General features: G+C 46.9%; 1 protein-coding gene across 1 annotated transcript; it reads right to left on the bottom strand.

Moving 5' to 3' along the window:
* Positions 1 to 528: 528 nt before the first annotated feature.
* LOC146056805 (uncharacterized) lies at positions 529 to 2565 on the bottom strand. The gene has a single exon (XM_083168450.1). It carries the CDS (start codon positions 2535 to 2537, stop codon positions 855 to 857), a length of 1683 nt encoding a protein of 560 aa, XP_083024576.1. The 5' UTR covers positions 2538 to 2565; the 3' UTR covers positions 529 to 854.
* Between the last annotated feature and the right edge of the window lie 13774 nt (positions 2566 to 16339).

The following is a 16339-nucleotide window of genomic DNA, read 5'->3' as shown; positions in this document are numbered from 1 at the left end:
AGATTATAATGGTCAAGGTGGGACTACCGGTAGAATATCTGGATGTAACTATGTATTTTGGGCATAAACCCACAGGTAAGGGCAATGACCCGTTTATACCACTGGTGGAGAACCTAGCTGCTCTGGCAAAAGTAATAATAGCAGGGAAATGGAGGCGCATGAGGCACCGGATTTATACCACTGGATCCATCTGGTAAACCATACAGTAGAATCATGGGTCCTCAAACTGCGGCCCTCCAGATGTTGTGAAACTACAAATCCCAGCATGCCTTTCCACAGTTTTAACACTCCCTTATAGCAAAACTATGACAAGGCATGCTGGGATTTGTAGTTTCACAACATCTGGAAGGTCGCAGTTTGAGGACCCATGCAGTAGATAATGAGAAGTACACATACACCAAAAGTAATAATGTAACAAAGTGTCATCAAACGTGGGAGAGATGGACGCTGTCAGAATTCTATGAGGCTTATACAGGAGTATACACAACAATGCATATACATTATACAAATCCACACTATTACACAGGACCAAACACAGGAATAGCTTTATTATAAATGGCAGTATACAGAAGGTGAGATAGATGAGGCACAATGTAAGTTTAGTATAATCGGTATAATAGCATCGCTTGTCAGACATAAAGCACATATACACTGCACAGATATAAGGTAGGGGAAAGGATAGGATGTAACATCTTATCTCTATCAAATAGATATTTTAATTATAATAACAGAAATACTGAATAAAAAAATAAAAAAAGGATATGGGCAGTAATTGGGAGGATGTTTGTATCCCAGGATGTAAATGTCCCAGGAGCAGCCTGGCTTTTTCTGGTATTTACAAAATATACATATATTTATAAAACATTTCCCACACTGCAACCATGGAAAAGGTTTCTCTGATGTCTAACAAGATGGAATTTATTGCTAAAACATTTCCCACACTCAGAGCATGAAAATAGTTTCTCACCTGTATGTACCCTCTCATGTGTAACCAGATTAGATTTTTTTGTAAAACATTTCCCACATTCAGAACATGAATATGGTTTATCACCTGTATGTACCCTCTCATGTATAACCAGACTAGATTTATCGCTATAGCATTTCCCACACTCAGAACATGAAAATGATTTATCACCTGTATGTAGTCTTTCATGTTTAACAAGATGTGATTTATGAGTAAATGATTTCTCACATTCAGAGCATGAAAATGGTTTCTCACCTGTATGTAACCTCTCATGTATAACAAGATTAGATTTTTTGGAAAAACATTTCCCACATTCAGAACATGAAAATGGTTTCTCACCTGTATGTACCCTTTCATGTATAACAAGATTAGATTTTTTGGAAAAACATTTCCCACATTCAGAACATGAAAATGGTTTCTCACCTGTATGTACCTTCTCATGTATAAGAAGACTGGATTTATCGCTATAACATTTTCCACACTCAGAACATGCAAAAGGTTTCTCACCTGTATGTACCCTCTGATGTATAACAAAACTGGATTTATCGCTATAACGTTTCCCACACTCAGAACATGAAAATGGTTTCTCACCTGTATGTACCCTCTCATGTATAACAAGATTAGATTTACTTGTAAAACATTTCCCACACACAGAGCATGAATATGGTTTCTCACCTGTATGTATCCTCTCATGTGTAACAAGATTAGATTTACTTGTAAAACATTTCCCACAATCAAAGCATGAAAATGGTTTCTCACCTGTATGTACCCTCTCATGTTTAACAAGACCGGATTTAAGTGTAAAACATTTCCCACATTCATCACATGAAAATGGTTTTGCACCTGTATGTACTCTTTCATGTTTAATAAGATGTGATTTATGAGTAAATGATTTCCCACATTCAGAGCATGAAAATGGTTTCTCACCTGTATGTACCCTGTCATGTGTAACAAGATTAGATTTTTTGGAAAAACATTTCCCACATTTAGAACATAAAAATGGTTTCTCACCTGTATGTACCCTCTCGTGTATAACAAGATTAGATTTTTTGGAAAAACATTTCCCACATTCAGAACATGATAATGGTTTCTTCCCTGCATGATGTCTCTGATGTAAAACGAAAACTGACTGATGTATAGAACTCTTACCAAACTCAGAACTGGATGGTACTGTATCATCTTTATGGTCTGTACTATGTGTAGCAAGGTCTGATATATCAGGAGAAGGTTCCTCATGACTAGAGGGACCAGATGAAATCTCTGCACTGTGAAATGTTGGGTGTGTATTGGGGATAATGAGGTTTTCTTCTGGAGAATCTTGTCTGATGTTCTTATGTTCTAGTATAAAACCTTGAGACACAATGAGATCTCCCTCCGAGGTATTCCTGCTTGTGCGTCCATCTGTGGTAGGAAGAGTAGATATCAAGATATCAGAGGGAAGGCGCTTTGAAATGAGTGTGCCTATAGCCAAGCCGCAGTTAAGGCCCCCATACATTATGCGATCTGGGCACAATTTTACCCGATTCGGATGAATCGGGCCGTGAAAATCGGTCCAAATCGCACTTGTAGACATCCCGTAAGATCCGATGCGCGGTCCCGTGCGGATCGGGGTCGAGAGGTCGGACGGGCTGCACATAAGATTTGCTAAACCTTATGTACAGCCCAGCCCTGGAGCCGTGCAGGGGACGGCAGTGGGCGGGGGATGTCGGCTAATATAGAGCCAGGTAGGGGGAGGCTGCATAGGGAGTCGGGCAGGAGGAAGCTGTTGCGGTGAGGTGACAGCGGAAGCAGGGGGCCGGGCACTAGGCAGGGAGAGGACGCTGTCGCTGGCTGCCGGGCAGCGGCGGGAGCCAAGAGAAGCAGAGCACTTGAAAAAAAATGCCCATAGAGAGAACTAGGAAGCCATTGATTGGTTGAAACCTCTCACAGCCAATCGCTGATTGGCTGAGAGAGGTCTCAGCCAATCAATGGCTTCCTAGTCATCTGTATGGGCGTTTTTTTTTTCAAGTGCTCTGCTTCTCCCGGCTCCCGCCGCTGCCCGGCAGCCAGCGACAGTCTTCTCCCTGCCCTCCTCCCTGTCCCGCTGTCATGCAACAGCTTCCTCCTGCCCGGCTCCCGCTGCAGCCACCCCCTGCCTGGCTCTATATTAGCCTGCATCCACCGCACGCTGCCGTCATTCTGCAGCTCCCCGGGGACTGCATATGATAAATCCATGCGATTTATCATATGCAAACCTTGGCACATCAAGTGCCTAATCGTGTGCCCCCTCCAAGGGAGCTGGCGGGGAAATCAGGTCTGACTTGTCCCTAGGACAAGTCGGACTAATGTATGGGGGCCTTTAGAGTAAATGGGTAGTCACTCTTAATCGTAAGAAAGAAAGGTCAGGAAGGGTAAACTGCGCTAAACATACATTGGAAACATATCAGTTAAAAAATAACATTTAATAGGTGAATTGCAAAATTAATTCATAAAATTGTGTGCGCTCAGTGCAATAACATGAGCCTGTAAATAGTCACCCGTTATGTATCCGCCAGTACTGAGGAAGTCCAATATGTTATGGTGAAGGATTGGCGTCCAGTGAGTGAGGAGGAGAAGTTTTCTTCCTGATTTTAGGACCGTGTCCTTAGGGAGGTGGCGTGCCTCCCAACCAGTTCTATGCCACGGTGGAATGAGAAAAGGGATGGTACTTTATCCAAATGGTGGTAAACCTCCGCTGGAACAAATGGCAATCACTTGTTGTATGGGTAGGGTGGCTATTTCTGTAGATGAAGGCAAGAACCTACACGTTTCGCTGCTAGAATGAAGCTTTTCAAGGATGTCTTGCTGGAGAGAGGGCTGGGTTTAAATACCCTCCCTCTAGTTGTGATGTCATACTCCTGTGGCTAATTCATTATCTCAATGTCCGTACATATACATAAAAACATTAACAAATTATTTCTAGTTAAGCAAGACGAGACAAACTCCCTAAGGACCCGGTGACAAAATTCTAAAAATCAGGAAGAAAACTTCTCCTCCTCACTCACTGGACACCAATCCTTTACCATAACATATTGGACTTCCCCAGTACTGGCGGATACATAAAGGGTGACAATTTACACACTCATGTCATTGCACTGAGCGCACACAATTTTATGAATTAGTTTTTTTTTTTTAATTTCCCCCTCTTAGCAAGTGTTTGTTACAAATATTTAACAATTTGTATTGTATAAGGGGATTTTTGTATGAATCTACCATTCGAACCCCTTTCTCTTTCGTCCAGTCCGGTGACACAGCTAACCTTGGGATGTAGGAGGGTCCGCAGAAGCCAAGGCACCCATGCTGGAAAGCTTTTCCCCTGGACACAGGCTCCTCCCCTTCCACATCCCATCATGCTTCAGTTCAACTTAAAAAGCACACTAGGATACACAACTCAGTACAATGCCCGACATCTTATATGCACAATCATATAACCATAACATGATATTATGGCATGTATTCAATGCTCCTATGTCGCCGTAAATAACGGTGAGTCTGCATGTTTTTTGGAGAGTAGTGAACTTTTCTCTCCTATTTTGGGCTTCCCTGTATTCAGCTCTGTTGCTTCTCCAAAAATATTTTGCAAAGCTAACTCAGTTCAAAATAAATTAAATAAAAACACAGGGCAAAGAAACAATGCCAAAAGCACAACACAAGGATAAAGGCCAAACAGAACAAAATACACCCGTCTGCACAAACCCAATTAAAATAGTCACACAGCCATTTGTTGTAAAATAAATACTGAACAAAACATTAACCTTTCTAAACCTTTGTAAAAAAATACAAGTCCACAAATGCGAGGAACACGCTGCTGAGATGAACACCCTGCTCAAGAATATCCCAGTCTGACCAGCTCACGTGGAGAGCAGGAAAAAACAGATGTCTCCAGTTACAGCACTCCCATTTGAACTCGCATAATTATGCTAAGTTCACAAAAGGGGCCGGCGAGCTGGCCACACGTTGAATACTGAGGAAGTCAGAAATGAGGAGATAAGAAAAAGTGCCGAGCACTTCAGCGAGATCACAGGGACACAGAACAGTGAGCGGTGAGCCAGACTCTCAAAAAACATTGAATACTCCTCTATGACTTACTGAGCGTAGAGGAGGGATCGCTGTGTCACCGGACTGGACTCAGAGAAAGGGGTTCGAACGGTAAGATTTTACAAAAATCCCCTATTCTCTTTCGTCCAGTCCGGTGACACAGCTAACCGTGGGACATTCACGAGCCGGTATTATGGGAGGGCACGCTCAGACTGCCAGTTCTCATCACTGCCCGTCCGAATGAAGCATCCTCCGACTCGAACTCATGGAACCTGTAAAATTTGGTAAAGGTGTAAACAGAGGACCAAGTGTCAGCCCTGCACAACTGCTCCGCTGTAGCCCCATGACGCACTGCCCAAGAGGAAGCAACTGACCTGGTGGTATGTGCATTAATTCGAGAAGGAACAGGTCTACCAACCCTGGTGTAAGCAAAGGCAATCACTGACCTTAACTCCCTGGCAATGGTCTGCTTAGAAGCAGGCCAACCTCTCTTATGCACATCATACAGAACCAACAACAGATCTGTTTTGCGGATGTCCTTTCCACATAAATTCGCATGGCGCGAACTACATCCAACTTCCTTACTTTGTCCCTATTTTTAGCCCCTTTTGGAGGGGAAAACACCGGGAGCTCAATCTCCTGGTTTAAATGAAAGGAAGAAACCACTTTTGGCAAAAACTTTGAAATTTTCGAAGCACAGCCCCATCTTCAAGAAAAATGAAATGCGGAGATTTACAGGACAAAGCTCCCAACTCTGAAACACGTCTAGCCAAAGCAATGGCTAACAAAAAGATAAGTTTCCAAGAAACACACTTAAAATCGGCCGACCTTAACGGCTCAAAAGGTGGGTTCTGTAACACAGACAGAACCAAAGATAAATCGCAAGGCACCACCGGCTGCCTATATCGGGGTTTTAACCTGGTAACACCATGTAATAAGGTTTGAACTTCAGGTAAAAAAAGCTATCCTTTTCTGAATGAAAATGGACAGAGCAGAAACAGGGATTTTGTACTTACCGTAAATCCTTTTCTCCGAGTCCACAGGTGTCACTGGAGTTACACTGGGGAATAGAAGGCGACCACAGGGAGCATGGGCACTTTAAAATAATTAATCAGTGTGACCAACTCCTCCCCTTCTACTTCCCCTCCCAGGCAGTCATAAAGATCGTGCCCGAAAGGGAGCAGAAAGATATAACACACATCCGAGAGGAGGTTCATCACAACATAACATCATTCAATACAAATAGTAGAAAAAGAATGTATATATATGAAAAAACAAACACACACACACAGAGTCAAACCAGATGAGACAGGTGTGTAATAACCATGTTTAAATAACCCTGACAAGGGAAAACTCCAGAGGTTACCCAATAGGAACCTAACACTGAACATAACAGGTGGAGAACAGCGCTGAGGCGGGCGTCCAGTGACACCTGTGGACTCGGAGAAAAGGATTTACGGTAAGTACAAAATCCCTGTTTCTCCTTCATCCACTAGGTGTCACTGGAGTTACACTGGGGACGTCCCAGAGCTTTCAACCCGGGTGGGTGAGCGCTGAGATCCCCTTAAAACAGAGCGGCCAAACTGAGAAGCTGGTGCCGCAAAGGTATCAAACCTATAAAAACGCACAAAGGTGTGCCGACCAGACCATGTCGCAGCACGACAAAGCTGTTGCAAGGAGACCCCACGGGCAGCCGCCCATGAAGGACCCACCGATCTGGTGGAGTGCGCACCTATGTTAGTAGGAGGCGTCTGAGCCTCAGCAAGGTATGCCTGACGAATTGTCAGACGGATCCATCTGGCCAGCGTTTGCTTTGAAGCTGGCCATCCACGACGCACTGGGTCGTAGGTAACAAACAAGACATCCGTCTTGCGAAGAGAGGCCGTGCGCGAGACATAAATCCGCAGGGCCCTCACCACATCCAAAGACCTATCCTCAGGTGAAGCCTCTGTGAATGCTGGAACCACTATGGGTTGGTTCACGTGGAACGCTGAGACCACCTTTGGAAGGAAGGAGAGACTGGTACGGAGCTCCGCTCTGTCCGGGTGAAACTGGAGGAACGGAGAGCGACAAGAAAGCGCCCCTAGTTCCGAGACGCGTCTGGCCGAGGCCAGAGCCAAAAGAAGAACCACCTTCCAAGTGAGATATCGAAGATCCACCTCTTCTAACGGCTCAAATATTGATGACTTCAAATATCTGAGGACCAACTCTAGGTCCCAGGGAGCCGTAGGCGGACGAATAGGGGGCTGAAGCCTCAGCACCCCCTGGAAAAAAGTGTGGACTTCCGGAATGAGAGCTATACGTTTCTGGAAAAAAACTGAAAGTGCTGAAACCTGCACCTTAAGTGTGTTCAGTCTAAGTCCAGAGTTTAACCCCTCCTGTAAAAACAGGAGCAACCGAGCCTTCTTGAACAGAGTAGAGGACACTCTGCATCTTTCGCACCACGCCACATAGGATCTCCAAATACGATGATAGTGTCTGGAGGTGACTTCCTTCCTGGCCCTCATCATTGTAGGTATCACCGCCCTAGGGATACCTGCATGTCTCAAGATGGACCTCTCAGCAGCCACGCCGTCAAATGTAGACGTCCTAAATCTGGGTAGATGAAGGGACCCTGACTGAGGAGGTCCTCTTGAAGAGGTAGCGGCCACGGCTCGTCGATTAGAAGATCCGTCAGGTTGGTGTACCACGAGCGGCGGGGCCAATCCGGCGCTATCAGAAGCGCTGTTACCCCCTCCCTGCGAATGCGCTGTAATACCCGCGGTATCAGCGGAAAGGGAGGAAAGAGGTAAATGAACTGGAACGGCCAAGGGGCGACCAGAGCGTCCACCCCTGCGGCCTGAGGATCTCGAGTCCGCGCGAAGTATGTTGGGAGCTGGAAGTTGTGGCGGGACGCCATCAGATCCGCCTGCGGACACCCCCAACGATGTACTAGGGACTGAAATACCTGAGGGTTGAGGCACCACTCCCCCTGGTGGGCATGTTGCCGACTTAGAAAGTCGGCCTCCCAATTGTCTACTCCGGGGATGAACACCGCTGACAAGGCCTGAGCATGATTCTGAGCCCAGAGGATGATCCTGCTTACTTCCTTCATCGCCGCCTTGCTCCGAGTGCCGCCCTGTTTGTTTATGTAGGCGACGGCTGTGGCGTTGTCGGACTGAACTCTGATTGCTCTGCCCCGCAGCAGGTGTCCCGCCTGCAGAAGAGCATAGTAGACTGCTCTGAGTTCCAGCACATTGATGGAGAGTAAGCTCTCCTGCCTCGTCCATAAACCCTGGAACTGGTGTTCCAGCGTTACCGCCCCCCAGCCTCGAAGGCTGGCGTCTGTGGTGAGGAGAGTCCACTCCCATATGCCGAACCTCCTGCCCCTTTGCAGGTTTTCGGAGTTTAGCCACCACAGCAGAGACAGACGGGCTCGAGGAGACAGGGTCACCCGCTGCTGAAGATGCAGGTGAGACCCTGACCACTGGTGAAGGAGAGACAACTGGAATTGGTGCGAGTGGAAGCGGCCATATTGTACCGCCTCGAAGGAGGACACCATCTTCCCCAAGAGTCTGGTGCAAAGGTGCACCGTTACCTGTGGCCGTCGCAAGACCGACCTGACCAGGACCTGCAGGGACTGAACTTTGTCGGGCGGTAGAAAAACCTTCATCTGCTGGGTGTCCAGATTCATCCCCAAAAAGAGAAGACGTTGGGACGGCTGAAGCTGAGACTTTGCAAAGTTCAGAATCCACCCATGACTGATGAGAGTCTCCTGGGTGAGTCGTATGTTGGACAACAGGGCCTCCCTCGAACGATTTTTCAGAAGAAGATCGTCCAAGTAGGGGATGATGGTAATCCCCTGTGCCCTGAGGACCTCCATCATCACCGCCATAACCTTGGTGAAGACCCTGGGGGCCGATGAGAGACCGAACGGCAGGGCCTGGAACTGCCAGTGTTGTTCCTGTATAGCGAACCGGAGGAAGGCCTGGTGAGGAGGCCAGATGGGGATGTGCAGGTATGCGTCCCTGATATCCAAGGATACCAGGAACTCTCCCTGTTCCAGTCCCTGAATCACCGACTGCAGGGACTCCATCTTGAATTTGACCGCTTGTAGGAACGGATTCAAATCCTTTAGATTTAGTATAGGCCTTACCGAGCCATCCGGCTTCGGCACAAGGAACAGACTGGAGTAGTATCCCTGAGTACGCTGATCCTCGGGTACTGGTATCACAACTCCCGTTGTCCGCAGATTGTTGATTGCTGACAACAGAAGTTGCGCCTTGTCTCCTGAGACTGGGAGACCGGTCTTGAAAAACCTGTTTGGAGGGACTAACCTGAAATGGATTTTGTAACCCTGGGTCACGAGATCCCTTACCCACGAGTCCTGACAAGACTGCAGCCAGATGTGACAGAAGGACAGCAGTCGGGCCCCGACTCTGGGATCCCCCAGATGAGACCGTGGACAGTCATGCGGCTGGCTTGGAGGACTTGGGCTCCTGGACAGCTGCCGAGGCGCCTCTGCCTCGTCCTCTGGAGCCTCTAGATGGAGCTCCGCCTCTGGAACGACCTCTGAATCTGGTCGTAGGCCGAAAGGACCGAAAGGAGGGCCTTTGAGGGGTCCTGCGTGTAGCTGGAGGAGCCGCTGAGGGAAGGAAGTGTGACTTACCCCCCGTTGCTTGGGAGATCCACTTGTCGAGCTCTGGCCCGAAAAGAACCTCCCCATTAAATGCCAGGGCCTCCACAGCACGCTTGGACTCTGCGTCAGCCTGCCATTGGCGTAACCAGAGAGCTCTGCGAGCTGATATTGATAAGGCCGAAACCCTGGCTGCAACCATGCAGACGTCAGAAGAGGCGTCTATTAGATAATTTGATGCCTCCTGGATCTGTTCAGCCAGCTGAACAATAGAAGCAGGGTCAGAGCCCTCACGGACCTCCGTTAGGATCTGAGAAGCCCATACCCCCATGGCTTTATTTACCCAGCACCCGACCTGGGCCGGACGCTGAATAATTCCAGCTGCTGAAAAAATGTTCTTAAGGGTTACCTCCAACTTACGGTCAGAAGTATCCTTAAGAGTGGTTGCACCCGGCACCGGGAGAACCGTCTTTTTAGACAGTCGTGAGACCGAAGAGTCCACTACTGGAGGAATCTCGACCCTCTTTCTACCCTCTGGTGGAAGAGGATAAGCAGCCAGAAACCTCTGAGGTACCTGGAATTTTTTATCAGGATGATTCCAAGCCTGCAATATATGTTCATCCAACTCCTCCGCTGGGGGGAAGGTGGGTGACTGCCTTTGTCTCTTTCCAAAGAAAGAAGGACGAGCAGGAATGTCTGTGTCATCTGACACCTTGCAGGCAACCTTTACCATATGTATAAGGTCCTCCAGACCTGGAGTGGCTGGGGCCGGCTCTTGCGCAACTAACGCCTGAGCCTCAGGTTCCACATCATCATCATCATCATAATTATCTGGAAGGGCAAATTCGCCCTCCTCCAGATCAGGCATATCATCATACTCCCCAGAATCCCCAGAGGGCTGTAATACCCTTTTCCTGAGTAAGGTAGGGGGATTTTGCCTAGAAGATGAAGCAATGGCGCCCTCTGCTGGTGTCAAGGCCTTTGTTAAGCTCTGCACAGCAGAAGTCAAGGAAGCCTGTTGAGTTCTGGAAGTTTCTCTGTCCTTTTGAGCTGCAGAGAGCTCGCAAGCTAAATGAGACATCACATCAGCTAATTGTGATGCCCAAACAGGGGTATGAACGGGGGACTCTGGAGCTGGGGGTAAAGCAGCGCATTTATCACATACAGAGTCTCCCTCCTTAGAAGGTGTAAATTTAACAGCACACTTCTTGCAAGTAACCCTCTTGGAGCTACCCCCTGCCATGGTTCAACAGAATACCCAGCAATCACCACACACTACCAGACTGATCACAGATAGTAGGTATAGGATAGGCAGCAATATATTATGCTGGAAGGGAGAGACAGTGAAAGTAAAAGAGCTGTCACAGAGCTTTGTACAGCGCTATGGCATATACCTAGGAGCGCTATAGCTCTAAATTTGAGACACAGCCCAAACTGTCTCCACCTAGCTCTAATCCCCACTGTAACTCACAGACCGGATAGAGCGTTCAGCAGGACGGTCACCAGGGGACAGGAATCGCCCAACTGCAGTCAGGATAGATCTGCAGCGCAACTGTGGAGCCTCCAGCAGCGTGTTCAAACGGCGCCAAATGTCCAAGATGGCCGCCGCGACTTGCAGGAACGCTGGGGTATGCCAAGGCCTGCTGGGAAGTACCGCGCGGTAACTCCGCCCCCCGCCTGGCATCTCCGTCACCCATAATGGCGCCAGGTTTAAAAAACCCTCTGCTGCACCGCCGTTTGTGTCCCTGACCTTCCTCTAATAGGAAGGCAGGGTAATACTCACAGTGCTGCGGCCATGCCGTCGGCGGTGGGGCTGGGGGAGGATCGGGTGCACGCTGCGTGTGAGCGGCGCCCGTTACAGCTCCAGAGACGGTGGTCTCTGTCAGCCAGGGAGCCGGGCGCAAACCCTTAAGCAGCAGCCGGCTCCCTCCGGCAGGCTCCCACGTCGCAGGCAGATAGTAGCAGCAACTATCTGCCTGTCCTCAAAGGCAAAACTTGCTGCTTTATGGCCTAATTACAAAAAGCCCAGGAGATGAGCCAAATGTGACCTGCTCCCTTTTGGGCACGATCTAAGACTGCCTGGGAGGGGAAGTAGAAGGGGAGGAGTTGGTCACACTGATTAATTATTTTAAAGTGCCCATGCTCCCTGTGGTCGCCTTCTATTCCCCAGTGTAACTCCAGTGACACCTAGTGGATGAAGGAGAAATCTGTACTCTTAGAGACTGCAGACCCAATCCGGTGGAGAAAACATCCTGCAGGAAATCTAGCAATCTAGATGCCTTGAACCTTGAGGTGTGCACTTTTTGACGCTCACACCACCTGATGTAAATCTTCCAGACTCAATGATAATTTGCAGCTGAGACTGGCTTCCGAGCCCTAAGCATAGTCTGGATAACTGCCTCAGACAGACCCTTCTTTTTTTTTTTTTTTAAACGTTTTTATTAAGTTTTCAATGTAAAACATTTCAAGGTAAAACATTTTCTGTACATTGCAGTGTTTGTTTCACAAAACAATTCAGAATATTACAAAATAAAGCATAGCAATTATGTGTAAAAAACAACTTTTGAGTCTCAATCATTTCACAGACCATAACATGTTACAGAGATTTTCCAGTCTCCTATTCAATTCTTTGTAGGGCATAGTATCTTGCATTGCCTAGGACTCTGTATTAATCGCAATAAATTCAACTGCCATCATATATATATATATATATATATATATATATATATATATATATATATATATATATATATATAGATATATATATATATATATATATATATATATATATATATATATATATATATATCTTTTCTTTATACAATAATCATTGACATATAAAAGAAACAAATGTCTTACCCCTATCCTATCTAACCTTAACCCCGTAAACTCCCATCCCCCCCCCACTCTAGGACTCAGTGCATCTCAATTATTTGACAATGATCTCAGTAGGTACCAAGATGTGCCCTCAAATACTTTCATGACCTGTTTCTGTGTATCTTCTCCCAATGATCTTATATACGTTCCCCATTTTGCATAAAATTTCTTAACGCCCTCCTCCACCATTGGCAGTGTAGCTCTCCTATCAAAGTATAACAATTGTGTCAGTGTCACCTTCACGTCCTGCAAAAATGGAGGAGATGAACTGGTCCAGCTGCGTAAAATTACTTTCTTCGCAACTGTCACAACTATGGTCAAGAAAGGGAACAATTCAGTTTTTCGGCCAGATATATTCCAATTAGAGAAGTTTGCACAAAGCATTGCCAAAGGGTCCTTTGTAAGTTTTATTCCACATATAGTATTGATATACACCATCACTTTATCCCAAAATTTCCTAATTTTCCCGCATTCCCACATATGATGAAAGAATGTAGCATTAGAGCCCTTGCATTTGAGACATATTCCCAATTTCCCGGGTACAAAATACTTTCTCTGAGCTTGTGAGATGTACGCTCTGTGCAAGGTTTTTATGTGGACTTCCTGCAACATAGTGGAATGTAAGACTTTGAGTGTTTTTCCTATATGTTCATGGAGCTTTTCACCCGAAGTAACCCCTGGTATGTCTATCTGCCACTTTGGTACTATAGCGGCCCAAACTGCCTCAGGTGAAGTCGGCAGGATTTCCCCATAAATATATTTTAGCCTATAGGGGCCTGTGGAGCTCAGGGCAAACACTTGTTGAATTACATCTGGAGTTCCAGCCTCCAGCATAGGACCCTTTTTAGATTGGATAAAGTGCCTGACCTGGAGAAACATGAAGAAATCTCTATTGGGTAGTGAGTATTTAGTTGCCAAATCTTGAAATGAAAAGAGCTGTCCTCCAGGATCAAATACGTCTTTAACCGCCATTATACCTTGCCTTTTCCATCTATCATATCCTAATTCAGACATTCCTGGGTCAAAGCCTGGGTTTCCCCATAATGTATCATATTTTGTATTCTGATAATTGCGTCCCAATTTTTTGTTAATGAATAACCATGCAGAATATGTATCTTTAAACAATATATTTTCTAGTAATTGCTGTGGGATTTTAGTTCTGGGAACATGAAGCAGGCCTGCTAGTGAGTATGGTGAGGCTATGTCTCCCTCTAGAGCCTTGTGTGTGTATGCATCAGATCCCTGAAGCCAATCTAGTATATACCTCATATGAACTGCTTGACTGAAGGCCTGAACATTTGGTATTCCCGATCCCCCATCTGCTTTTTTAAGATATATTTTGTGTCTGGAAATGCGTGGTTTTTTTCCCTGCCACAAGAAGGAGAAGAATATTTTATTAATTTTTTGTAAATCAGTTCTGGATAGCCTGATTGGTAGCATCTGGATGCTATATGAGAGTTTTGGGAATGCAATAACCTGTATGACCACCGCCCTTCCCAGTAATGATATCGGTAGCGATTTCCAAATCCCCAGCAGTCTCTCCAATTCCCCAATGATGGGCGAGTAGTTCAATTTATATATATCGCTAATATTGCCTGGGATATTTATGCCTAAATATTTAATGGCCTTAGTATTCAGCTTAAAGGGGGCTATAACATGTCGCGGGATCTCCGCTACCTGGGGTCCCAATACCTGTAGTATTTCTGATTTATGGTAATTTATCCTATAACCCGCGAACGATCCAAATCCATTGATACATGTCTTAATGGCCGGTAGGGATTCAGATATCTGGGAGACGAATAGCAGCATATCATCTGCGAAGAGACTAACTTTTAATTCTGTGTTTCCCACTGCGATCCCCTTAAAACTCTGATTTGCCCTGAGTGCTATTGCCAGTGGTTCCAAGGCCATTGCGAATAAAAGTGGGGATAACGGGCATCCCTGCCTCGTCCCCTTTTGAATCAGAAAAGGGAGCGAGATATATCCATTGCATGCCACTTGTGTGTATGGTGAGGTATATAGGGAACTTATCAGTTGCACGAAGGTCTGTGGGAATCCAAATCTAGTCAGGGTTTCGTACAAATGGTCCCAGGTGACCAGGTCAAATGCCTTTTCGGCGTCCATGGATATTATGACCTGATCACCCGAGCCTCCCTCGTCCCTCAGCCGCTGGACCACCGTCAATAGCTTGCGTACATTTACCACCGAATGTCGGCCGTGTATAAACCCGGTTTGATCTTCGGAAATAATTGTAGGCAAAATGTGCTTAATTCTCTCAGAGATAATTTTAGTTAACAACTTATAGTCAGTGTTCAATAACGAAATGGGCCTGTAAGACCCCGGTTCCTCCAAGTCCCTACCCGGCTTCGGGAGCACCTTAATTACTGCAGAGTTAAAATACAACGGCAGTTGTTGTCCCGTGAGTATGGCATTAAAAACTGCAGTCAGATTTTCACTTATCCTGGGTTTTAAAATCTTATAAAACTCCCCTGAGTAACCGTCTGGCCCAGGGGCCTTAAGGGGTTTTAACTTAGTTATTGCCTGTGCCACTTCTTCCGCTGTTATAGGTGCCATGATTCGTTCCGCCGCATCTGTAGAAATCTGGGGCATGGAGACTGAGCTCCAAAATTTATTTTTCTCCTCTTGGTTTAATTCTCCCTGTGAGTAGAGTTTGGAATAGAATCCTCTCAGGACTTCAAGTATATCTGGCCCCCTGTGTACCCTATCCCCCCCTGGTGTATGTAAAGTTTTAATGTGTGCAGATGTCCTTGTGCCTCTTATCAGGTTGGACAGCAGGCGTCCGTTTTTGTTACCGTGTCGATAGAATTGGAAATTAGTGTTATTTATACTTGACAGGGTCTGAGATTCCAGTAACGCATCAAACTGTGTCTTTGCCTGCATGTAGTTATTTTTGAGTGTCATGGTAGGGGATGCACTGTAAGTGGCATAAGCAGAAGTCAATAGCTCTTGGGCTTTAAACAAGTCTGCCGGGAGGGGCGTGGCCACGGCAGGACGTGAGTGAGGGTGTGCGTCCAAACTCCCCCGTGCACGCCGCTACCGATGCCGTTGGAATGATCCCCGCGTGCAAATAACCCTCCTCGGCATGATTTTGTTCTAACCCCCCCTTGGCCGAAGTGAATCTATACATGCTGTGAAACGGGCTTGTGATACCTGGCTGTGCTCTGAGAAGGCGGTGAATCGCTGCATCCTGGCCGCGTGAGAGGCGGTCTCCGGAGTCGGGTCATAGTTCCGGGGGTCCTTCACCAGTGTCCTTCTCCAGTGTGTCTCCGGCAGTGCCTGCCCGGAAGCTGTGCCCTCGGAAAAGACGCCGCTGTTTGGTCCCTGCGTGCGGCGGGTGAGAGCGGCCGCCGGCAGGGCGCCCTAGCGCTGACATCCACACGCTGAGCTGGAGCAACGGCCAGCAGTGTTCCCGGTTTGTGGCGGGCTGGTTATAAGTGTCTCAAACAGGCCGCCAGCTGCTGTCTCCCTGGCCAGGGCTCCGTGTGAGAGACGGACCTGGTAGCAGGCTATAAGGATCGTCATCTATCCCAGCAAAACTGCAAGCCTGCAACAAGCTTCAAGAGGGGCCCCGACCAGTGTTATCGCGGTACAGCCTGTGAATTACAGCTAGCCCTGAGTCCGGTGGGTGAGTCCAGCTGGGCAAGGCCCCGTTTATGAACTTTTCTGAACTTTGTGTACTCTATTATAATCCAGGGGTGCAGGGGTGAAGGTGATTACAGGAGGAAGGAGAGAAAGACTTTGTAGTTTCCTTAGAAGAAAGAAGGAGGGAACAGAAGGGTGGCTATACCCACAGAGGGGTTTCGTTA

This window comes from Crinia signifera, unplaced genomic scaffold, assembly GCF_055691185.1.
Source record: "Crinia signifera unplaced genomic scaffold, ASM5569118v1 HAP2_SCAFFOLD_906, whole genome shotgun sequence".
NCBI lineage: Eukaryota > Metazoa > Chordata > Amphibia > Anura > Myobatrachidae > Crinia > Crinia signifera.
The sequence above is the reverse complement of the archived record's forward strand: the minus strand, read 5'-3'. Positions and strand labels throughout refer to the sequence as shown.